The 24,969-nt window shown below is 36.7% G+C and overlaps 1 protein-coding gene across 29 annotated transcripts in view; it reads right to left on the reverse strand.

Annotated features, from left to right (window-relative positions):
* The window catches only part of LOC108695316 (aspartyl/asparaginyl beta-hydroxylase), an 88,507-nt gene that overhangs the window by 13,611 nt on the left and 49,927 nt on the right, over nucleotides 1–24,969 (reverse strand). For 4 of the 29 annotated variants that reach the window (XM_041567879.1, XM_041567885.1, XM_041567878.1 and 1 more), the window contains exons 5-18: nucleotides 22,012–22,077; nucleotides 21,721–21,777; nucleotides 20,632–20,688; nucleotides 19,347–19,409; nucleotides 18,072–18,134; nucleotides 14,748–14,810; nucleotides 11,360–11,422; nucleotides 7,663–8,217; nucleotides 6,841–6,885; nucleotides 4,543–4,617; nucleotides 3,964–4,005; nucleotides 3,311–3,352; nucleotides 3,190–3,225; nucleotides 1,503–1,562 (exon numbers count right to left, since the gene is read on the reverse strand). In XM_041567879.1, coding sequence (XP_041423813.1) covers nucleotides 1,503–1,562; nucleotides 3,190–3,225; nucleotides 3,311–3,352; nucleotides 3,964–4,005; nucleotides 4,543–4,617; nucleotides 6,841–6,885; nucleotides 7,663–8,217; nucleotides 11,360–11,422; nucleotides 14,748–14,810; nucleotides 18,072–18,134; nucleotides 19,347–19,409; nucleotides 20,632–20,688; nucleotides 21,721–21,777; nucleotides 22,012–22,077 — 1,287 coding nt within the window. The remainder of the gene's footprint in view (nucleotides 1–1,502; nucleotides 1,563–3,189; nucleotides 3,226–3,310; nucleotides 3,353–3,963; nucleotides 4,006–4,542; nucleotides 4,618–6,840; nucleotides 6,886–7,662; nucleotides 8,218–11,359; nucleotides 11,423–14,747; nucleotides 14,811–18,071; nucleotides 18,135–19,346; nucleotides 19,410–20,631; nucleotides 20,689–21,720; nucleotides 21,778–22,011; nucleotides 22,078–24,969) is intronic. The other 25 variants (XM_041567886.1, XM_041567902.1, XM_041567903.1 and 22 more) reach the window with 22 other exon arrangements.

Below are 24,969 nucleotides of genomic sequence, written 5' to 3' on the forward strand. Positions count from 1 at the left end.
CTGGAGACGGTAATATTATGGATATTTAGACAGAATGGGAACAAGGTCACACAGCTCGATGGCGGGTTGAAGAAAACAGTGTGCAAATAATGCCTACAAGGTCAACGTATACACTACTACAGCGGTGGATACGGATTACGTAAAATATATGAATGCTGCTTGAAAAAAGTGACTCCGGTGTTTTTTCTGGAGACGGTAATATTATGGATATTTAGACAGAATGGGAACAAGGTCACACAGCTCGATGGCGGGTTGAAGAAAACAGTGTGCAAATAATGCCTACAAGGCCAACGTATACACTACTACAGCGGTGGATACGGATTACGTAAAATATATTATGGCTGCTTGAAAAAAGTGACTCCGGTGTTTTTTCTGGAGACGGTAATATTATGGATATTTAGACAGAATGGGAACAAGGTCACACAGCTCGATGGCGGGTTGAAGAAAACAGTGTGCAAATAATGCCTACAGGGCAAATAATGCCTAAAAGGTCAACTTATACACTACTACAGCGGTAGTAAAATAAAAAAAAGTAAAATAAAAAAAAATGAATATTAAAAAAAAAAATTAAAGTTGGTGCTGCTGAACTACTAGGAGCAGCAGATTAGCACACCAGTCCCACTCCCCAACACTGCTAGACTAATAGCACTGGGCTCTTATAGTAGTAGTAGTAGTAGTAGTAGTAAAACAACAAAAAAATAAATAAAAGCAGTCCTTACAAGGACTACTGTTATTGCAGCAGTCAGCAGATGAGATCAGAAGCAGGACAGCTGCCCACTGCAGCTACATACAGAGCACTGCAGTAGAAGGTAGATTACTAGCCAGCAAAGTTACCTAAGCTTAAATGTCCCTCAAACCCCTGCAGACTTCTGTCCCTCCAATAACAGAGCAGTATCAAAACGATTACTAGCCAGCAAACTTTCAACTGTCCCTGAAATCACTAACAGGCAGCAGCTCTCTCCCTACACTATCTCTTCAGCACACACAGGCAGAGTGAAAAAACGCTGCAGGGCTTCGGTTTTTATAGGGAAGGGGAGTGGTCCAGGGGAGAGCTTCCTGATTGGCTGCCATGTACCTGCTGGTCTGGGGTGAGAGGGCAAAAAAAAGCGCCAACAATGGCGAACCCAAAATGGCGAACGTCGCGCGACGTTCGCGAACTTCCGGCGAGCGCGAACACCCGATGTTCGCGCGAACAAGTTCGCCGGCGAACAGTTCGCGACATCTCTACTAGTAAACCCACAATGAAATGATTGCTTGAATGTTTGGATGTACAAATACATCTCCCCTATAGATGGAAACTCCATTAGGGAATATCCCTATAACCGGGCAGCCAATTTAGGAGTGGTAAATAGTTTTGTACACATATAAGATGGATAAAAGAAAAAGATATAAGAGCAGAGGGGACATAAAAAACAAAGGATACCAAGAACAAAATAGTTTAACTGTGTTGTATAAATTACAAAGCCTTTCTTTTAGTATTGAAGTATTATTGTTATATATACCGTTTGTCTCTTCAGGTTCACTTGGGGCTTTCTCTGCAGGGGGCTGCAATTGCTCAAATGCTGCAAATAAAGAAAATAATATAACAAATATTGTTATACCTTAACCCTAAGACAAAAGTAACAGAAGTAAGTAAGTAAGAAAGACTGATATTTAGTGATGGGCGAATTTATTCGCCAGGCTCGAATTTGCGCGATTCGCCGCCAGCGAATAAATTCGCGAAACGCCCGCGAAAACTCACCCGAAAAAATTCACCGGTGTCAAAAAAAATTTCGCCATAAAAAAACGGGCAAAAAGTGGGCGCCGGCGTCCAAAACGGGCGCCGGCGTCCAAAACGAGACGCCGGCGCCTGTTTTGCGAATTTCGCAATTTTTCAGCGAAGCGAAACGGCGCAAATTCGTCCATCACTACTGATATTAGAATTTGTTTATTGGAAAACAGATAAACATATTAGCATTTCTTGTAGGATGTTCTTTGTTTTCTTCATTTTCATAAAAGGAAATACTAATTAAATTTGCAGATTGTGTTATTTCTTTGAATCTTGCTTTACACAAATCAGCAAGGGGAGCAAAGCAGCTGAAAGCCCCCAAACATGACAAAAGACATAAATCTTATATAGTCTGCCCAATTCCAAAAATCTTTGTCAAAGGTATCAAAAAGGTGCAGACGACTATAGAATATCATGCGGTCTAAGGATGATGGCAAATGTGGAGATATGTCAACTGCAGGAAATCTGAAGGTGAAGGCAATTTCCATTAGTTACACAATTCATATGTGTTTACGCTGAAAAACAATGCAAAGGTATTTTTGTGATATTTGTCACCATAGGCTTTCCTATGGGTGCCGTATTTCCCTGTGTGGCATAAGCCTGAAATGTGTTGCTTTATCAGGTTGTTTTCAGCTATTGAACGTTGGCAAATGTTGACAATGTTACCATACTGATTCCCTTATCTATACATATTTCTAGTATTTGCCCTTACTAAACACAACATCTAAAGAGCATTAATACTTGGACAATTGGTAAAGCAATGGAAACTACAGTTAAGGTGAGGAACAAAGAAATTCTATAAAAAGGCTGACAGTTTAACACGTTCTCCACTTGAACACCAATTGCAACTCAACACAATCATGAGTCGCATCATCACTGTCAGTGCTCAATAGAGTTCAATAGAGTCTTACAATAATTATAACTCTAATCTTTTTCTATCGTTTCTTCTATGACACGCAGGTCTGTTAAAAAAAAGTCTTTGATCGTGTTTTTTTAATTTTGCAGATGAAACTGGTAACTTTCTAACCTCAGGAGCAAAGATATAGGACTTATGTGCAGCTGCTCCATGAAGTAATACCAGAAACAAAGAAAGCAAAAGAATGCACAGTAGGAAGGGAAAAAACACAATGGAAGTAGAAGCAAAGATATGAGTTCGCACAGTCCAGAGGGCCTGTAGTGTGTACTTGGTAAGTTAATTATTCAATAATTGATCTTGAGCGCAAGACTAGAAATGCAAAGGAATTTATGCACTAACGGGGACAAAGTTTGGATCAATTATCCCCACAGCAACCAATTAGCTGTTGATGAACAATGTATTTAAAACAAATATCTACTTGTATAACTGGGGTAACTTGGAATGATATGACCCTGTGTGCCAATTAAACAGTTTCTCTTCATAAACAGAATGATGAATTACCTACCCGCTTCATCTAAGCCTCCCTCCACAGGATGGTCACCTTGAGGGTTAGATAAAGTAATATTTAATATTGTTGCTATTGTTCAGTAAGTATGAGGAAGTCTGAGGAGACAAACAGCACTAACCTTCTTCTATTTGTTCTTCCATAACATGTAACAGTTCTTCTTCTGCAAAGAGAGAAGGCCCCTGATTATCTGATACTGTGGATTTATTTGAAAAACGAAATAAATGGAGCAAGGAAAGTAGACAGTAGGTTGGGGCAGTAAATAGCAAAAAAATGTATCCAGGGTGTAATCTGACGCAAAAAAGTCTGCCCTGACCCTTTACAAAGTGTAACTGAACCAGGACACTTTTTCCTTTCTTAGAACATAACCTTGCACAAACACAAACAGGGTTTATAAACTCTCTCTCTCTCTCTCTCTCTCTCTCTCTGGTAGTGATAACAAAACATTTTAAAACATTTTAAATAAAACAACAGAATATCTACCTGCTTCATGTAATCTTTCCTCCACTGTCACTACACACACAGAGAAGATGTTGGGCCAAAATCCATCCCATGTCCACAGCAACTACAAATCACTACAAAATTAGAACTGGTTTGGTAGGGATTGGCCTTTTGAAAAAACTCAATATGTGCCACAGGCTTAAAGAAGCCACATCTGCTCATGGTTATCTGTCCACTTTGGACTCTGAAATCTGTGAAATCTCCACTCATACCACATATTTAATTCGGCACACTAATAATGTCAGCACCACACAGGAGACAAACAACACTAACCTTCTTCTATCTGTTCTTTCATAACCTGTAAATGTTCTTCTTCTGCAAAGAGAGAAGTCCCCTGATTATCTGATACTGTGGATTTATATGAAAAAAGAAATAAATGGAGCAAGGAAAGCAGACAGTAGGTATGGGAAGGAAATAGCAAAAAAAGTGTAACTGAACCAGAACACTTTTTCCTTTCTTAGAACATAACCTTGCACAAACACAAACAGGGTTTATCAACTCTCTCTCTCTCTCTCTGGTATTGATAACAAAACATTTTAAATAAAACAACAGAATATCTACCTGCTTCATGTAATCTTTCCTCCACTGTCACTACACACACAGAGAAGATGTTGGGCCAAAATCCATCCCATGTCCAAAGCAACTACAAATCACTACAAATTTAGAACTGGTTTGGTAGGAATTGGCCTTTTAATAAAACTCAATATGTGCCACAGGCTTAAAGAAGCCACATCTGCTCATGGTTATCTGTCCACTTTGGACTCTGAAATTTGTGAAATCTCCACTCATACCACGCATTTAATTTGGCACACTAATAATGTCAGCACCACACAGGAGACAAACAATACTAACCTTCTTCTATCTGTTCTTTCATAACATGTAAACGTTCTTCTTCTGCAAAGAGAGAAGGCCCCTGATTATCTGATACTGTGGATTTATATGAAAAAAGAAATACATGGAGCAAGGAAAGCAGACAGTAGGTATGGGAAGTAAATAGCAAAAAAATGTATTCAGGGTTGTAATCTGGGGCAAAAAAGTCTGCCCTGACCCTTTACAAAGTGTAACTGAACCAGGACACTTTTTCCTTTCTAAGAACATAACCTTGCACAAACACAAACAGGGTTTATAAACTCTCTCTCTCTCTCTCTGGTAGCGATAACAAAACATTTTAAATAAAACAGAATATCTACCTGCTTCATGTAATCTTTCCTCCACTGTCACTACACACACAGGGAAGATGTTGGGCCAAAATCCATCCCATGTCCACAGCAACTACAAATCACTACAAATTTAGAACTGGTTTGGTAGGGATTGGCCTTTGGAAAAAACTCAATATGTGCCACAGGCTTATAGAAGCCACATCTGCTCATGGTTATCTGTCCACTTTGGACTCTGAAATCTGTGAAGCGTTATGCAGTGCTGATGACCTGGTTTGGGGTATTCACAAAAATGTGTTTCTTTTAAATCCCAAGCAATTTATTCCCCAGCGCTATGACACATACATACACAGCACGTCACGGTGCCCCAAATCTTGAAGATCCATAACTCCTGGCATCACCCCATGCTACTACAAGCTGCAGTTGACCAATATCAGCAGAAGACTTGGATATCGGTCAGCTTGTTGATCGGCCCAGGTGGAAAATTTTGATCCGGTGCTTTTGAAGGCACCTGAACATCTCAACATTAAATTATTTCTACCTGTATATCTGACACATGTGTACTGAAACAAACAATCTTTCTTGGAAAGATCTTTTCCAGGAAAGATTGTAATTGTTACGTCTCTGGCCACCTTTAGTAACTGGTTAGCCTGACAGATAACTGCAACCATGGATACTGTATGTGATAAGTACCAATGCAACGTGGAAAAAAGGAATCCCATTTAACTGGCAGTAAGACTAGAAAGTAAGTGAGTATTTCATATGGGAATATGCAATATATTTATGAGTCTTTAGATAAAAAGTATGAGAGTAGGTGGATGCCATAGCTAATCTTAACCAAAAAATAATTGTAATTGCATTTGCAATCATGAGATGAGATGACTCACTGGAACAGTGATAAACTATTGCTTTTAACAAGGATATCAGCAATTAAAAGGCAAAATGATACTCAAGAATGTGCTTTTCAATCAATAGTTAATATTTCAGGTTGAAGCACCTCTATCTCATCAGGCTGCAGAGCCTCTTCCACCTCTGCAACAAGGGAGATAAAGGGCAAGCTAATCAAACACATACTGCACCGAATATGAATTTGAAACACCTACAAAATGTTTATGGGTTTTATTGTAAAATAAATTCAGTGTATAAGATTTGTAGTAAGCTAATTTAGGTACTGGTGGACATAACGTCAACAGTGTAAGAACCCTTTTTGCTCCTTACTCACTAGTATAAATATGTAGCGAATCCATGCTTTATAGATAAACAGTAATGCATTATCTGACAATCATAACAAAAAATGCATGCATCTATTATATTGATTTAGTGACAGCTGAAGAAATATGGGAGAGCAGTACGGTAAGACAGCAGAGGACAATTACAGGAAGATATCTCAGACGAAAAAGAATGCTGTGAACAACTTAATCCTGTTTTGCGAATAATAAATCTTTTTGAAGTAAATAGCTCAGTTAGCCAGAAGTGGAGATGTCCATTAGCAAGCAGTCAAACGCTATCAATCTGCAATGAGGGAAACTAGCTGACGGCTTTCTGGGAATGGGATAGTTCAGATCAATACAATAGAAAGCTATGGGGAAATGCACCTACAAGCATTAGACAACTGCAGTATGATCAAGTGCTGGGGTCCTTAACCCCTCAATGCCAAAAAAGATGTACTGGCATGTAATAAAATGTGGGAGTAAAATGGATGGTAACAAAAAACAACAACAGATAGCTGCAAATACAATTAAATAAGATGTCTGAACTTGTACTTGTGGCAATAGAATGTCTGCTACATTTATATAAATAGGACCTTTGAGGCCCAGTGTCAATGGTGGAATTATCTACAGACATATAAGAAGCAAATCTTTAATAATAGATGATGCACAATGCCCATGACTCTTTCTAAATGAGGCTGTCGTTAGGGAATAACAGGACAAGTTTTGTAAAAATTGCCAATTTTATCTGGGAATCCTTTTATTCAAGCATCAGGCACCCTTACCTAAATGCTGGGGCTCCTCCACAGTGTGATGCTCTTCTACTTGTTCTGCAGTGAGCACAAAAACAGAACATAGTGAACAAAAAAAAAAAACTACAGGCAATAGTATGGCAATATAAAACTACAAACACTTACAATTAACAGCATTTCAAATGCACATCTATAAATTAATTGTAGCCACAAACTATAATAATAATTTTGGAATAAAAGATTTGCAGCAGAAATTGATCTTTAAAAAATTACCTAATACTGACATCTTGTGGTGCTAACTAATCCTATGAACAGATTGCCAGATCTCTGAAAAAGCATGTTGTGCACATGCTTTGCCACACTGTACCCAAAATCTGGATTTTTACATGCTATTAATAGACTAAAATTCAAGATACTTAACTATGACCTACATTTACTAAGAGGAGTTTTCACTTGTAGGTCACACTTACTTAGAGGCTATTTTGGCTTTTGTTTTATATTATACTGTAATACTACTGACAAGTATATTATCAAAGACTAGTAAAAAGACAGTATTATATTATAGCAGGTAACAAGGGGTCGAGGTGACTGCACAGGTTTCTTGGAGTAATCAAGCTTCTGGCAAAGGTAAACTGATTAGGAAATTGTTGGCATATTTGTGATGGGCGTCATTGTGCAACCGTTGCTTGCTAACTAGTATCTTCCTGTTAGTTCTAATAATTTATTTATTTTAGACTTGCAGGCTACAATAATAATTGTATAACAGTTATGGATGAATATATCATTGGACCTTCATTGTGAATTACAGCAGCAGGTAAAAGCCTCCACTACCATAAAACCATAAAATGCATTTACCAAAGTTGACGTGCACATCTACAATAGTTCCATCCAAGTGTAATTCTTCTGCTGATTCTGAAGGTGTTTCTTCCTTTTGAAGTGTCTCAGGTTCATGCTCTGTCTCTTGGTTGTCATCTAGGGCCTCTTGCTCTTCTCTTTCCTCCTCGGGTTCTGCTTCATCCTCCTCATGTCCTGCTTCTTCAGTAACTTGAGGCTCTGGTTCTTCTATTGCACTTGGCTCGCCTTGATACATTTCTGCGATCGTTGGTTCTACGTTTACATCTTCATTTAGCTCTTGCTCATTTGACTCTGTTTCAGGTTCCTCCACAAAGTTATCAACAACCTCCTCAGTCTCCGGTAATTCATCAGTTGTTTCTGGTTGTTCACCTTCTTGAGCTTCCAGTTCCTCTTGCTGCTCCTCTGCAAGAACTGCCTCTATATTTGCTGTTTCCACAGCTTCCACCTCTTTTTCAGTCTCTGGCTGTTCATTCTCATCTTGTTCTTCAGCATCAGGCTCTAAATATTCTGCATCTTGATCAGTCTCTTCATGAGTTTCAGAAACATCCTCTTCAGCTAATAATGAAAATAAAATAAATAGTGTTAAAAAGATTGCCTTCAAGATTTACCTTACTACACAAGGCCTTTTGGAATGTTTTCTTGTCTCAGAGTGTTGTAAATCCATGGGAAGGAAGAAAACACTCTGAACTTGAATTAAAATAGATGTATTTGGAATTTTAATCATTTGATTTAAGCAACAATCAACAATGTGAACATGCTAAATATTTTTTTATTAATATGTCATTAAAGGGATACTGTCATGGGAAAAATATTTTTTTTCAAAATGAACCAGTTAATAGTGCTGCTCCAGCAGAATTCTGCACTGAAATCCATTTCTCAAAAGAGCAAACAGATTTTTTATATTCAATTTTGAAATCTGACATGGGGCTAGACATTTTGTCAATTTCCCAGCTGCCCCAAGTCATGTGACTTGTGCTCTGATAAACTTCAATCACTCTTTACTGCTGTACTGCAAGTTGGAGTAATATCACCCCTCCTCCCTTTTACCCCCCAGCAGCCAAACAAAAGAACAATGGGAAGGTAACCAGATAGCAGCTCCCTAACACAAGATAACAGCTGCCTGGTAGATCTAAGATCAACACTCAATAGTAAAAACCAATGTCTCACTGAGACACATTCAGTTACATTGAGAAGGAAAAACAGCAGCCTGCCAGAAAGCATTTCTCTCCTAAAGTGCAGGCACAAGTCACATGACCAGGGGCAACTGGGAAATTGACAAAATGTCTAGCCCCATGTCAGATTTCAAAATTGAATATAACAAAATCTCTTTGCTCTTTTGAGAAATGGATTGCAGTGCAGAATTCTGCTGGAGTAGCACTATTAACTGATGCGTTTTGAAAAAAAACATGTTTTCCGATGACCGGATCCCTTTAAAGTTAAAGTGTTACTGACATGTTCCTATAAAAATCATACTAACGTGTCAGTATCAATTAATGCTGCACCCGTAATTGTTCCCCTCAAAGCCCTCCCGCAAAGCCGCCCCAAACCTGCATTCACCCGACCCTCCGACACTGCTAAATCACATTCCTATGATTTCTATAGGAATGTGTCAGTATCACTTTAATTGAAAAAAAAAGGGCAGACAATTGTTAATTGCCATTAAGTATTCATCTCAAGTCAAAACTTGGTAGAACCACCTCTGACTGCTAATAGAGCTGCCAGTAGTGATGGGCGAATTTGCAACATTTTGCTTCGCTGAAAAATTAGAAAATTCACAAAACGGCGAAAAATCTTTTTGACGCCGGCGTCCGGTTTTTGAAACATCAGTGGGCAAATTAAACAGAGCGTACAAGGTGCCACACTTGGTACTGCCATTTTTCTAATGTTTGTCCTAAGAAGTATTAGGCAAGAGCACTCAGGAACAGTGTCCAAAACTGGTATAAACATTCCCCAGAGGACTCACAGGTGTAAGTCCAGCCAAAAGTGGTTCTAACAATTACTGACTCAGGGTGGTGAATACTTATGTAGCCAAGAAATCTCATCTGTGCAATTAACGTTTGTGTCACAATTTGTATAAACCAAATCTTAGCTACATTTTTATTCCAGGCTTTGTAACACAACAAATAGTGGAAATGTCCCTAGGGGATGGGGTTTGTGCAATTCTAAATTTTTAAGAGTACTCAGTTTAAAAGAGGGCATGTGCCAACCCAAATAACATCATGACAATTTTGCAGAAGTACTAACAGCACACTGAGCTCTTCTGCAACTTAGATGTTTCATGAGATTAGCAGTAGTTTCATGTAATTAATATCATTAATGAGAAATATGAGCGCCACCCGGCTGTCTAGATTAAGCACTAGGACAAAGCAGAGATGGGTCCGTAGACTTTGTCTGCAGGAGCAACTTAAATGTAAAAAAAACATTTGCCATATGAAAGAATGGAATTCTAAGCAAATTTCAAATGTACATCCATTTAAAATTGTTAATGGAATTCGTTATTTTTAAAGGTAATGCAATTGAAAGCGGCATTCCTTAATTAAATTCGATTCAAATTTGATTCAAGTTTTCCCCCTGAAAAAAACAGCAATTCAGCAGATTTAAGGTAGCCAATAGTCAAATTTGAGTTCTTAAAGGGCCAGTGCATGATACATTTTGAAAATCGAATTCGAATTTTTAAAAAAACTCAAAACTAATTTTAACAATGCTCTAGTTGAATTTGACAGTTTTGACCATAAAAAAACCTTGAAAATTCTAATTTTCACTTCGACCCTTGATAAATTTGCCTCTGAAAGATACTGACAATTATACATTTTTTTATTAGGCAAAATTTTATTTTTGCATTTATATTTGTATTCAAATTTTGTTGTTTGTCACAGGATAGAACAGTAGAGGGTGCTCAAGTCACACATGCATGATATTAGTGTACTACTGCTAATATGAAAAAAATACAATTGCAAAAGGGCTCAAAAGGGTAATTTTATATTGAATTATATTGATGAGTATATGTCCCCTATAAGTGCCTAGATTAAGTAAAAAATACTGTTCTTTAAAATGTTGGTTAGAGGAGAGCACTCAAAGAGCAGTTAACTGCTGTGGTTGTGTTTATTCAAGACTACTTAGATACATGACATATTTCGGGTCTTAAGTGCCCTTTTTGCCCAAAAAAATACTTTTGTGGCTGTATCATTTAGCAAATGTCAGCCTAATTAACCCTCAATCTGTGCTTCTAGGAGGCCATTCTACACAAATATAATTCAAAATGATCTTCATTCTTGGGTTGCCCAAGTCCCTGCTTTGGACCCACTTAGGAATTGCTGCTCTAATGAAATCTGTATGAATGAATATGTGAACAGAGCCAACAACATTCCAGCAGCAAAGTCATAGCAGGATTACAGATAATTCTTCATTGGTTCCCTATTGATTTTCTTCAAACAAATTAGAAAAAGTGTGAATAGTAATTGTTTATCAAATTGTACCAGACAATCTCTAGTGCCAGGATTGTGTTCTGCTGTGGTCACAAAAGGTGGCTATTGCAAGATTTTAGCCTGTTATTCTTTATTTTTTTACAAATAAACTGCCATTCCTGTAACTTTCTGCTTTGGCACCGATAACTGCTAATACTAAAAAAAAAAAATATATGACACTACACATGTTCAACAACTTTTGACTGGTAGTGTATACAATAGCAAAGCCATACCAAGAAGACTTTCCAGAACAATCTCTTCTAAGTCTGTATCTGTATCTAAATCATCATCAGCTTCTGGAATGAAATGTGATAAGGCAGAAAAAGATTATATTGAAACATAATAAACACTGAAACCCAATTATAGGTAAAAAGGTCTGCAAAGCGAATTTTTAAATTACTGTAAACTGTCTTCAACAATAGCCGTTTGTCAAGGTCATGAGCTGATTCTAAAAGATGGTAAAAAAAAAACAAAACCATGAATGCACAGATCTGAGACATTTGTCGAGCCTATAAGTAAGTTTTTGTAACACGAAACACATAAGGCTGTATATTTTGAGTTCTACTTGCTTTTATTCACTGGTGGAAGAATGAGTGCCTGCTCTTAAAGTTTCCTGATTCATCAAAGTTTGTTTGTGTATAATTTATTTATTATACACAAGAACCATGAATATCCTGTAAATTATATCCTTATAAATCAATGCTTAGGGTTGACCCCTGTGAAACCGGTGTACTTTAATAAATAATTTACCCCCATGTTGTAAAATATCAGAATATTAGACGTGATCTTGCAGTTCCGCAACCTGTATAAAAGCAGTCAGCTTTTGGCCTTGTGTCTTTATATAGTCATGGAACTAATTGGGGACTTGAAATATATACACACACACATTATATATATATATATATATATATATATATATATATATATATATATATATATATATATATATATATATATATATATATATATATATATATATATATATATATAGTGGATAATGTACCCCCTACTGTAATTTATAAAGATATTATGTTACCGAGGAGTTATGTGACCATATAAAAGCACGAGGCCGAAGGCCGAGTGCTTTTATACAGGTCACATAACTCCGAGGTGACTTCTAATATCTTTATAAATTATAGCAGGGGGTACATTATGCATTATAATCTACAATTTCTAGGTGCAGTGTCGTGATTCCTAAAGATGTCTGGCTTTGCTTTATGAACTACAAAATGAGTCTGTTTTGCTTCTTTCCCACTTGCTGTTCGACAGTACCTGTAGCTGAATTCCTAGTTTTTTCTCTCCTTGCCTTCTTGCCTGCCATGGGTAACATCATAGGAGTAAGGCCAGGATTAGGAGGGAGATTGAAGTTGGGATGGGGAACAAGGGTTGAGAGAGAGACGGGGAGAGAGAGAAGTTATGCAAAAACTGGGAGGGTCGGTGGAAAAGAGGGGAGGCAAGAACAGAGAGAGACCATGTGAGGGGAAGGGAGATCGAAGAGGGGGCCTAGATAGAGTGAAAATGGAAAGGCAGGTAGTGAAACTTGAGACGGGGTGCGAGAGAGATAATGGGAAGGGGAAAGGGAGAGCAGACATGGATGTGCTGGGGGAGGGTGAGACATGACTGAGACCGAAGCAATGAGGGCCAGTATCTGAGGAGTGACAAAGGTTCCATTCCTAGGGGGATAGAGGGCTGAGTTTTGTTCACTTCCATCTATTCTGCGAGATCCCCTCAATCTCAGCCTATCGCAAATGTGCCCAGGAACAACCTCTGCGCTGATCATTCCCCTTATTATTTTCTTTTGGAGTTCAAGCCTTTCTGCTGCTGCTCTTAGAGAGCCTGCCCTGCCTGCGTTGCCTTTGCATTAGAAGCAGCAGCAGGGCTACTTGGCAGCCCGAGCACTGTGTCAGGCTGCAGCAGTCACTCAGCACTAACAGGAGGGGGAGGGAATCGGCGCCATATAAGGTCAAAACTCCGCCTCCTTAGACGTCACGTCTGACAGTGCAGCTCCCCGTGGCTTAGAGTTTTGTCTCCCAGGAAAGGAGGAGTGTTCCATGCTGCGTGTGCTGCGTAAGGTACATTTAATCATTTAATCCTGGCAGTCAGATGGGCGGAGGGGCAAGAGCGGAGGTAAAGCTGCAGGGAGACGGAAGTACTGAGCAGCATGGCGGAAGTGCTGGCTCAAATAAACGGCGCGTTCTGACGTCAGAACGCGTCGTTTATAGGGATATAATTTACAGTCTGGTCCCATAGGGAAATGACCAGACTGTAGATTATATATATATATATATATAGTGAATAATGTACCTACAACTGTAAAATATATGTATATACAGGTATGGGACCCTTTATCCAGAATGCTCGGGGACCTGGGGGTTTCCGGATAATGGATGTTACCATAATTTGGATCTTCATACCTTAAGTCTACTAGAAAATCATTTAAACATTAAATAAACCCAATAGACTGGTTTTGCATCCAATACGGATTAATTATATGTCAGTTGGGATCAAATACGGGGTATTGTTTTATTATTAAATATCCTTCGATCAAAAAATCACAGGCAAGCCTAAGGGGACCTTCCCCATAGGCTAACATTGACTTCGGTAGGTTTTATCTACCGAAGTAGGTGGTCGAAGTATTTTTTAAAGAGACAGTACTTCGATTATCGAATGGTCGAACAGTTGAACGATTTTTACTTCGAATCGTTCGAATCGTTCGAATTCGATCGAATTAAACCAATTCGATGGTCGAAGTACCCAAAAAATACTTTGAAATTCGAAGTTTTTTACATTCGAATTCTTCACTCGAATTTTGTAAATTTGCCCCTTGTACTACTGCTAATATGAAATAAATCCAATTGCAAAACGGCTCAAAAGAGTAATTTTATATTCAATTATATTGATGAGTATATGTCCCCTATAAGTGCCTAGATTAAGTAAAAAATACTGTTCTTTAAAATGTTGGTTAGAGGAGAGCACTCAAAGAGCAGTAAAATGCTGTGGTTGTGTTTATTCAAGACTTATACCTGACTTTATACATGACATATTTCGGGTCTTAAGTACCCTTTTTGCCCAAAAAAATACTTTTGTGGCTGTATCATTTAGCAAATGTCAGCCTAATTAACCCTCAATCTGTGCTTCTAGGAGGCCATTCTACACAAATATAATTCAAAATGATCTTCATTCTTGGGTTGCCCAAGTCACTGCTTTGGACCCACTTAGGAGTTGCTGCTCTAATGAAATCTGTATGAATGAATATGTGAACAGAGCCAACAACATTCCAGCAGCAAAGTCATAGCAGGATTACAGATAATTCTTCATTGGTTCCCTATTGATTTTCTTCAAACAAATTAGAAAAAGTAAGTGTGAATTGTAATTGTTTATCAAATTGTACCAGACAATCTCTAGTGCCAGGATTGTGTTCTGCTGTGGTCACAAAATGTGGCTATTGCAAGATTTTAGCCTGTTATTCTTTACTTTGACATTTTTTTTACAAATAAACTGCCATTCCTGTAACTTTCTGCTTTGGCACCGATAACTGCTAATACTAAAAAAAAAATATATATGACACTACACATGTTCAACAACTTTTGACTGGTAGTGTATACAATAGCAAAGCCATACCAAGAAGACTTTCCAGAACAATCTCTTCTAAGTCTGTATCTGTATCTAAATCATCATCAGCTTCTGGAATGAAATGTGATAAGGCAGAAAAAGATTATATTTAAACATAATAAACACTGAAACCCAATTATAGGTTAAAAGGTCTGCAAAGCAAATGTTTAAATTACTGTAACTCTAAAACTTTCTTCAACAATAGCCGTTTGTCAAGGTCATGAGCTGATTCTAAAAGATGGTAAAAACAAACAAACCATGAATGCACAGATTTGAGACATTTGTCGAGCCTATAAGTAAGTTTTTGTAACACGAAACACATAAGGCTGTATATTTTGAGTTCTACTTGCTTTTATTCACTGGTGGAAGAATGAGTGCCTGCTCTTAAAGTTTCCTGATTCATCAAAGTTTGTTTGTGTATAATTTATTTATTATACACAAGAACCATGAATATCCTGTAAATTATATCCTTATAAATCAATGCTTAGGGTTGACCCCTGTGAAACCGGTGTACTTTAATAAATAATTTACCCCCATGTTGTAAAATATCAGAATATTAGATGTGATCTTGCAGTTCCGCAACCTGTATAAAAGCAGTCAGCCTTTGGCCTTGTGTCTTTATATAGTCATGGAACTAATTGAGGACTTGAAATGTATACACACACACACACACACACACATATATATATATATATATATATATATATATATATATATATATATATATATATATATATATATATATGTGAATAATGTACCTACAACTGTAAAATATATGTATATACAGGTATGGGACCCTTTATCCAGAATGCTCGGGACCTGGGGGTTTCCGGATAATGGATGTTTCCATAATTTGGATCTTCATACCTTAAGTCTACTAGAAAATCATTTAAACATTAAATAAACCCAATAGACTGGTTTTGCATCCAATACGGATTAATTATATGTCAGTTGGGATCAAATACGGGGTATTGTTTTATTATTACACAGGAAAAGGAAATCATTTTGAAAAATTTGCAAAACTCATTTTTGATGCCGGCGTCCAGCGAATTTTCGCAGCCGCTTCATGAATTTATTCGCCAGCGGTGAATCGCGCAAATTTGCAACTGGCGAATAAATTCGCCCATCACTAGCTGCCAGTCTTTGAGATAATAGGCTAAAATCACTCCATAAATGTTTGCAAAGCTAATATTTATGGGGTGATTTTAGCCTAATATCCAATGTTGTTCAATTTGACACTTACAAACCTCATTTTTCAAAGTACATATTCTCAGCTGGACTGACATCAGGGCTTTGACTGGGCCATTACAGGATATTTGCCTGTATGTTATTGAGACACTCCAATGCTACTTTGCTCTTGTTATCAGTATAACTATCTAGATGAAATAGGAAATCTCCCCAAAGATTCAGTCTTTGGCTGTATATGGCCACCATAAGACTGCTAGTCAGGTGCGCTCCCATTCCAAACATCAGTGGGCAAATTAAACAGAGCGTACAAAGAAGTATTAGGCAAGAGCACTCAGGAACAGTGTCCAAAACTGGTATAAACATTCCCCAGAGGACTCACAGGTGTAAGTCCAGCCAAAAGTGGTTCTAACAATTACTGACTCAGGGTGGTGAATACTTATGTAGCCAAGAAATCTCGTCTGTGCAATTAACGTTTGTGTCACAATTTGTATAAACCAAATCTTAACTACATTTTTATTCCAGGCTTTGTAACACAACAAATAGTGGAAATGTCCCTAGGGGATGGGGTTTCTGCAATTCTAAATTTTTAGGAGTACTCAGTTTAAAAGAGGGCATGTGCCAACCCAAATAACATCATGACAATTTTGCAGAAGTGGTAACAGCACACTGAGCTCTTCTGCAATTTAGATGTTTCATGAGATTAGCAGTAGTTTAATGTAATTAATATCATTAATGAGAAACATGAGCGCCACCCGGCTGTCTCTAGATTAAGCACTAGGACAAAGCAGAGATGGGTCTGTAGACTTTGTCTGCATGAGCAACTTAAATGTAAAAAAAACATTTGCCATATGAAAGAATGGAATTCTAAGCATCTTTCAAACGTACATCCATTTAAAATTGTTAATGGAATTTGTTAATTAAATTCGATTCAAATTCGATTCAAGTTTTACCCCCGAAAAAAACTCAAATGTCAGGAAGGCAGCAAACAACTCCAAATTGATCCCATTGGCTAAAACAGCAATTCGGCAGGTTTAAGATGGCAAATAGTCAAATTTGAGTTCTTAAAGGGCCAGTGTATGATACATTTTGAAAATCGAATTAGAATTTTTAAAAAAACTCAAAACTAATTTTAACAATGCCCTAGTTGAATTTAACAGTTTTGACCATAAAAAAACCTCGAAAATTCTAATTTTCACTTCAACCCTTGATAAATCTGCCTCTATCTACTGAGAATTATACATTTTTTTATTAGGCAAAATTTTATTTTTGCATTTATATTTGTATTCAAATTTTGTTGTTCTGATGTCCACTGCCAGGATAGAACAGTAGAGGGTGCTCAAGTTACACATGCATGATATTAGTGTACTACTGCTAATATGAAAAAAATCCAATTGCAAAAGGGCTCAAAAGAGTAATTTTATATTGAATTATATTGATGAGTATATGTCCCCTATAAGTGCCTAGATTAAGTGAAAAATACTGTTCTTTAAAATGTTGGTTAGAGGAGAGCACTCAAAGAGCAGTTAACTGCTGTGGTTGTGTTTATTCAAGACTACTTAGATACATGACATATTTCGGGTCTTAAGTGCCCTTTTTGCCCAAAAAAATACTTTTGTGGCTGTATCATTTAGCAAATTTCAGCCTAATTAACCCTCAATCTGTGCTTCTAGGAGGCCATTCTACACAAATATAATTCAAAATGATCTTCATTCTTGGGTTGCCCAAGTCACTGCTTTGGACCCACTTAGGAGTTGCTGCTCTAATGAAATCTGTATGAATGAATATGTGAACAGAGCCAACAACATTCCAGCAGCAAAGTCATAGCAGGATTACAGATAATTCTTCATTGGTCCCCTATTGATTTTCTTCAAACAAATTAGAAAAAGTGTGAATAGTAATTGTTTATCAAATTGTACTAGATTATCTCTAGTGCCAGGATTGTGTTCTGCTGTGGTCACAAAAGGTGGCTATTGCAAAATTTTAGCCTGTTATTCTTTACTTTGACATTTTTTTACAAATAAACTGCCATTCCTGTAACTTTCTGCTTTGGCACCGATAACTGCTAATACTAAAAAAAAAAAATATATGACACTACACATGTTCAACAACTTTTGACTGGTAGTGTATACAATAGCAAAGCCATACCAAGAAGACTTTCCAGAACAATCTCTTCTAAGTCTGTATCTGTATCTAAATCATCATCAGCTTCTGGAATGAAATGTGATAAGGCAGAAAAAGATTATATTTAAACATAATAAACACTGAAACCCAATTATAGGTTAAAAGGTCTGCAAAGCAAATGTTTAAATTACTGTAACTCTAAAACTTTCTTCAACAATAGCCGTTTGTCAAGGTCATGAGCTGATTATAAAAGATGGTAAAAAAAAACAAAAAAAAACCCATGAATGCACAGATTTGAGACATTTGTCGAGCCTATAAGTAAGTTTTTGTAACACGAAACACATAAGGCTGTATATTTTGAGTTCTACTTGCTTTTATTCACTGGTGGAAGAATGAGTGCCTGCTCTTAAAGTTTCCTGATTCATCAAAGTTTGTTTGTGTATAATTTATTTATTATACACAAGAACCATGAATATCCTGTAAATTATATCCTTATAAATCAATGCTTAGGGTTGACCCCTGTGAAACCGGTGTACTTTAATAAATAATTTACACCCATGTTGTAAAATATCAGAATATTAGATGTGATCTTGCAGTTCCGCAACCTGTATAAAAGCAGTCAGCCTTTGGCCTTGTGTCTTTATATAGTCATGGAACTAATTGGGGACTTGAAATGTATACACACACACACACATATATATATATACAGATACATTACATATTTCGGGTCTTAAGTGCCCTTTTTGCCCAAAAAAATACTTTTGTGGCTGTATCATTTAGCAAATTTCAGCCTAATTAACCCTCAATTTGTGCTTCTAGGAGGCCATTCTACACAAATATAATTCAAAATGATCTTCATTCTTGGGTTGCCCAAGTCACTGCTTTGGACCCACTTAGAATTGCTGCTCTAATGAAATCTGTATGAATGAATATGTGAACAGAGCCAAAAACATTCCAGCAGCAAAGTCATAGCAGGATTACAGATAATTCTTCATTGGTCCCCTATTGATTTTCTTCAAACAAATTAGAAAAAGTAAGTGTGAATTGTAATTGTTTATCAAATTGTACCAGACAATCTCTAGTGCCAGGATTGTGTTCTGCTGTGGTCACAAAATGTGGCTATTGCAAGATTTTAGCCTGTTATTCTTTACTTTGACATTTTTTTACAAATAAACTGCTATTCCTGTAACTTTCTGCTTTGGCACCGATAACTGCTAATACTAAAAAAAAAAAATATATATGACACTACACATGTTTAACAACTTTTGACTGGTAGTGTATACAATAGCAAAGCCATACCAAGAAGACTTTCCAGAACAATCTCTTCTAAGTCTGTATCTGTATCTAAATCATCATCAGCTTCTGGAATGAAATGTGATAAGGCAGAAAAAGATTATATTGAAACATAATAAACACTGAAACCCAATTATAGGTAAAAAGGTCTGCAAAGCGAATTTTTAAATTACTGTAACTCTAAAACTTTCTTCAACAATAGCCGTTAGGTTTTTGTCAAGGTCATGAGCTGATTCTAAAAGATGGTAAAAATAAAACAAACCCATGAATGCACAGATTTGAGACATTTGTCGAGCCTATAAGTAAGTTTTTGTAACACGAAACACATAAGGCTGTATATTTTGAGTTCTACTTGCTTTTATTCACTGGTGGAAGAATGAGTGCCTGCTCTTAAAGTTTCCTGATTCATCAGAGTTTGTTTGTGTATAATTTATTTATTATACACAAGAACCATGAATATCCTGTAAATTATATCCTTATAAATAAATGCTTAGGGTTGACCCCTGTGAAACCGGTGTACTTTAATAAATAATTTACCCCCATGTTGTAAAATATCAGAATATTAGATGTGATCTTGCAGTTCCGCAACCTGTATAAAAGCAGTCAGCCTTTGGCCTATATAGTCATGGAACCAATTGGGGACTTGAAATGTATATATACACACACACACACATATATATATATATATATATATATATATATATATATATATATATATATATATATATATAGTGAATAATGTACCTACAACTGTAAAATATATGTATATACAGGTATGGGACCCTTTATCCAGAATGCTCGGGACCTGGGGTTTCCGGATAATGGATGTTTCCATAATTTGGATCTTCATACCTTAAGTCTACTAGAAAATCATTTAAACATTAAATAAACCCAATAGACTGGCTTTGCTTCCAATACGGATTAATTATATGTCAGTTGGGATCAAGTACGGGGTATTGTTTTATTATTACAGAGGAAAAGGAAATCATTTTGAAAAATTTGGATATTTGATTGTAATGGAGTCTATGGAAGACGGCCTTTCCGTAATTCAGAACTTTATGGATAACAGGTTTCCAGATAACGGATCCCATACCTGTACTAAATGATAGTAAATTTATACCATAAGGAACGAGTTAAGTCAAAAAAATAGGAACCACTTTTCTTTACCTAATTCTATAAAATCATGGTAAATCAAAAGGTAAAATTGTATAAATAAATTTAAAAACCTTTATGCATTTCTTCTACAATTTCCTTTAGGTTAGAACATCTGCAAAGCAAAGTTTTAAATTACCTGTATAACTTTCCTCAAAAATGTCCTCTAGGTCTTTGTCAAGATCAGCAGCAGATTCTGAAGGATGGTAGAAAAATCCATGAATTCATATATTTTAGAAAAACTTGCAAGTCAGAGTGTATTTATATAGTGAATAAAGTACCCCTTTTGTAAAATATAAGGATATTATGTCCCCGAGCAGTTCCATGTCTACACAAAAGCACCAGGCCGAGGTTACTTCTAATATCCTCATATTTTCCAACAAGGGGTACTTTATTTATTATAATACACAATTTTTAGTGAGTCATATGACAAAAATGACATCACTAGTCACCATTTACAAGGATATCATTTACAAGATATTTATGGCTTTTGTGTATTATATGGAATTATCTGGAATGCATGGGACCTGAAGTTATAGGGCATGTAAAGCCAAAAAAATAAAATACCATTTTTACTTTCTTTAATGAAAAAGAAACCTATCTCCAATTTACTTTAATTAAAAAAGGTGTACCGTTTTTATAATAAACCTGACTGTATGCAGTGAAATTCTCCCTTCATTTACTGCTGTGGATAGGAATTGTCAGATGGTCCCTAACTGCTGAGCAGGGAAACAATCATACTTATGAACAGCAGGGGGAGCCCCCGCCTTACTTCCCAGCCATGCAGAACTCAAGCAGCTTTGTTTATGATGATCCCAAAGCAGCCCAGACCACACTGAGCATGTGCACAGTCTTAGTCTTGCAAAGATGTTTAACAAAGTTACAAGATGGTGACCCCCTGTAGCCAACTTTGAAAGCATAAATTATTTGTTTGATTAGGCTTATGGTGCAGTAAGTTCATGTTTATATTTAGTATACAAAATACAGCATTTCTAGCCTTATTCTATTTAGACTTTACATGTCCTTTAAAGAGAAGTCTCTCTTTAATATATGTAATGCATGGGACCTAAAGTTAAGGAGAAGTCTTTTTCAATACCTTACTGCTACTAAAAAGCATTTTAAAATGTTAGAAGAATGGAAATTATTAAAATAAAATAAAAAAATAATGAGTTTCCAGATAATAAATAGAGGACATGCTGACATTAAAAACACACCCCCAATGTCATACCATGAAGACTGTCTTGGAAAATTTCTTCTAAGTCTTTGTCTAAATCATCAGCAGCTTCTGAAAGAAAATTGTGATTAGGCAGAAAAGTAAGAACTGCAGTTATTCACCCAAACTTAGTTTTCAGAAGTATTTAGGCATAACTCTTATAAACTATATGAAAAGTATTTCAAGGTAAATACGTTTTTAAAATATCCTGATATTTCGAAATGCTCCTGCATGTATACCTATTGTGTTTAGATGGCCAAAAACAAATAGATGAAAAAAACAAAAAAACTCAGCAATCAGTCTTACCATCTTGAGGCTGGAGAATGTCATTAGTAATATCCTGTATATCTTCTTCTACATCATCCTCTGTTTCAAAAAATAGAAAAAGCATCTTTAGCAAGGCCATTCTATTTCATAATGGGTAAAAACATACATTTGACCTAAACAAAAAATCACTAAAAATGCAGATGTCATTACTGGAGTATAGTATCTTGTTTTATTAGATCACAGACAGGGACATAACTAGGAGCCCCCCACTATCCACTTCCGCCCCTGCCCACAACCCTCCATTGGGGCATTATGGATTCCTTTAAAAAAAACAAATGGCTGCAGTGCTTCCTTTTGCATGATGAAAAAAGTGTCAATTGAAGTCAATGACCAGGCAACAATATGGACCTTCTCTTGCCCTTTCTCAAGCTACCAACTCATGCTCCTGTTATGCCACCTCAGGTGCTTTATAGAATCCCACTAGGGTCCCTCTCCCTGCTGTTACAACGGGTGTCTGTTTCCCCCTATAGTTAAGATACTAATCCCAGCAATAAAAGTTATTGAATTTAATACAATTATAGTATTTAGTAGACCCTTAAAGTGGCAAGACATAAAATAAATACAGAGATACAAGCTAAGAAAAATAGCCAAGAATCTATACCAGAAAAGAGACTTGAGGATTAAGTAGTTGGAAGAATGAAGATTAGGGGGGTTGTTTAGTAAACTCCGAATGCAAAAATCACGAAAAATTTGTGATTTTTTTTTTTATAAAATCGGACTTTTAATTAAAAAAAATCTAACATTTTTTGAAATTTATTAAACCCCGAGGATAGAAAAGTCTGAATCAGAAAATCCGGCATCTCAGACCTGTTGAGGTTGCATATAAGTCAATGGGAAAAGTCCAAATAATGTGTTGATGTGCGCTGGTTTTTTGCCAATAGCCCGTAGTTTTCGGGTGAAAAACCCCAAAAAAATCGTGACAATCAGATTTTTTACGATTTTTTCCGGCAACAAATTTTCGTAAAAGTGTATTAATAAATAAGCCCAAAAAACCTGTGCGGATTTGGTCGGAGTTTTTTTCAGAAAATATTGAGATAAATTTGGACTTGGATAAATAACCCCCTAAGAGTCCCCCAATGAACCTTTTCCCTCTAACCTACTCCTGTACAAAATGCTGAACGAATTCAGCACTGATTTAACTGTTATTTTTTAATGCAAACAGGGCCTACTAATGCCTAACCAGGAACTATCGGAAATTTACATTTTAATATAATCTTTATCGCAATGAAATAGTGTAAGAAGGTTTCTAAATCAATTTGAATGGCTGTACTGTTTATGAAACAACTGAATTAATCTTCACTATCCCCTTTTCGGGCAATATGTCCCTCTACATTCTTTCATGTAAAGCAGGTCACACACCCAATGACTGGGCCATAATGCGGGTCTACGAAAATGTATTGGGATCCATCAACAAGGATTTCTTTTTAAAACCTATGAGCACACCGGCCAATAAGCTTATTTCAGCCTATGTACGGACAGGTTAGGAGTCAGATCAGTTAGTGCTATTACATTCCTCTAGGCAAAGGAAAAAAACACCCACCAAACTCCAACACAAAACTGTATGTAGAGAGACAGGTTGCTCTGGGGTGGTTTTAAAAGTTAGTAACTTGATTATTTCAAAAACCGTACAGAATTCTAAGTGATGTTTAAAAAGTTTCCTTTTTCCTTGACATAAAGCTTATATTTTATTTTATCTGTGTTTTATTGCTAGTCCCGGGATCACAGAAAAGTCTAGATGTGTCACCCAAGCAGAACGTCTTTAATTTCACCTACAGTTCTCCTGTTTGTACTTGCTTCAATCTGTCCAGGCATGTAATGTGAGTGGGGTTTTCCTCCTGGCATTACTAATAGTTTACAGTCAACTGCAAGCTTTTTATATACAACTGTCTGGACTATAAACTCTCTCTCTCTCTCTCTCTCTCTCTCTCTCTCTCTCTCTCTCTCTCTCTCTCTCTCTCTCTCTCTCGCTCTCTCTCTCTCTATTAATTATATGTTAGTTTGGATCAAGTACAAGGTATTGTTTTATTATTACAGCGGAAAAGGAAAGAATTTTGAAAAATTTGGATTATTTGATTATAATGGAGTCTATGGAAGACGGCCTTTCCATAATTCAGAACTTTGGTGCTGTTTTTTTGTTCTACTGTATATATATAGAACAAAAAAACAGCACCAAGGGTCTTGAAAAAAATAGCAGTCTTGTAATAGCAGTCTTTACAAAGGCTAAACCTCCAAGTTAGTAGCATTATAAGGCCTTGTTGACCAAAAAACGGTATTTGAGGTGTCCCGGAAATGGCAGTGTTCTAAGGACAGTGGGGCTCATTTATTTAACACAGCGCAGTGCTGTGTTAAATAAACCTGTTAAAGGTTGCACAGGTTAAACTTTTGCCCAGTGAATGAGTCTATTAAATGTTTTAAACTTCAATTAATGTGCTAATTTGGGCATTAACATTTGCAGCACAGGAAACTGCACATTTTCTGACGCAAGACTTGTAATAAATGATGCGCGCATACTAGTACTACTGGCCACAACTGTGTTTGGAGTATGCCATAAACTGCACACACAGATGCAAATTGCCTTACTCCCACAATACTTGTGCACTGTAGCTACACCCACAAGATGTCATTACTTGCAACATAATTGCCCAATATTTGCAACATGTGCATAAATGAAACCTTCGAAAAAATAATCTTTTACAGGCAATATAAGCAAATATATTTGCGTGTGCTCACAAAATAGTGCATAGATTTGTTTGCTGCATTACCTATATTTCCAGGGTCTGAATCCTGCTGTACTCACACAGACGCACCTAAGCGCCGAACGCAGGAAAAATGCAACAAGCTGCGTCCCAACCTGCGTTTACATGCGTCTTTGTGTGCGTTATGATTCTTCGTAAAGGAATTTTGCTCCGAAACGTTGGGGTTTCTCACCTAAATACA

Source organism: Xenopus laevis, chromosome 6S, assembly GCF_017654675.1.
Source record: "Xenopus laevis strain J_2021 chromosome 6S, Xenopus_laevis_v10.1, whole genome shotgun sequence".
NCBI classification, from domain to species: domain Eukaryota; kingdom Metazoa; phylum Chordata; class Amphibia; order Anura; family Pipidae; genus Xenopus; species Xenopus laevis.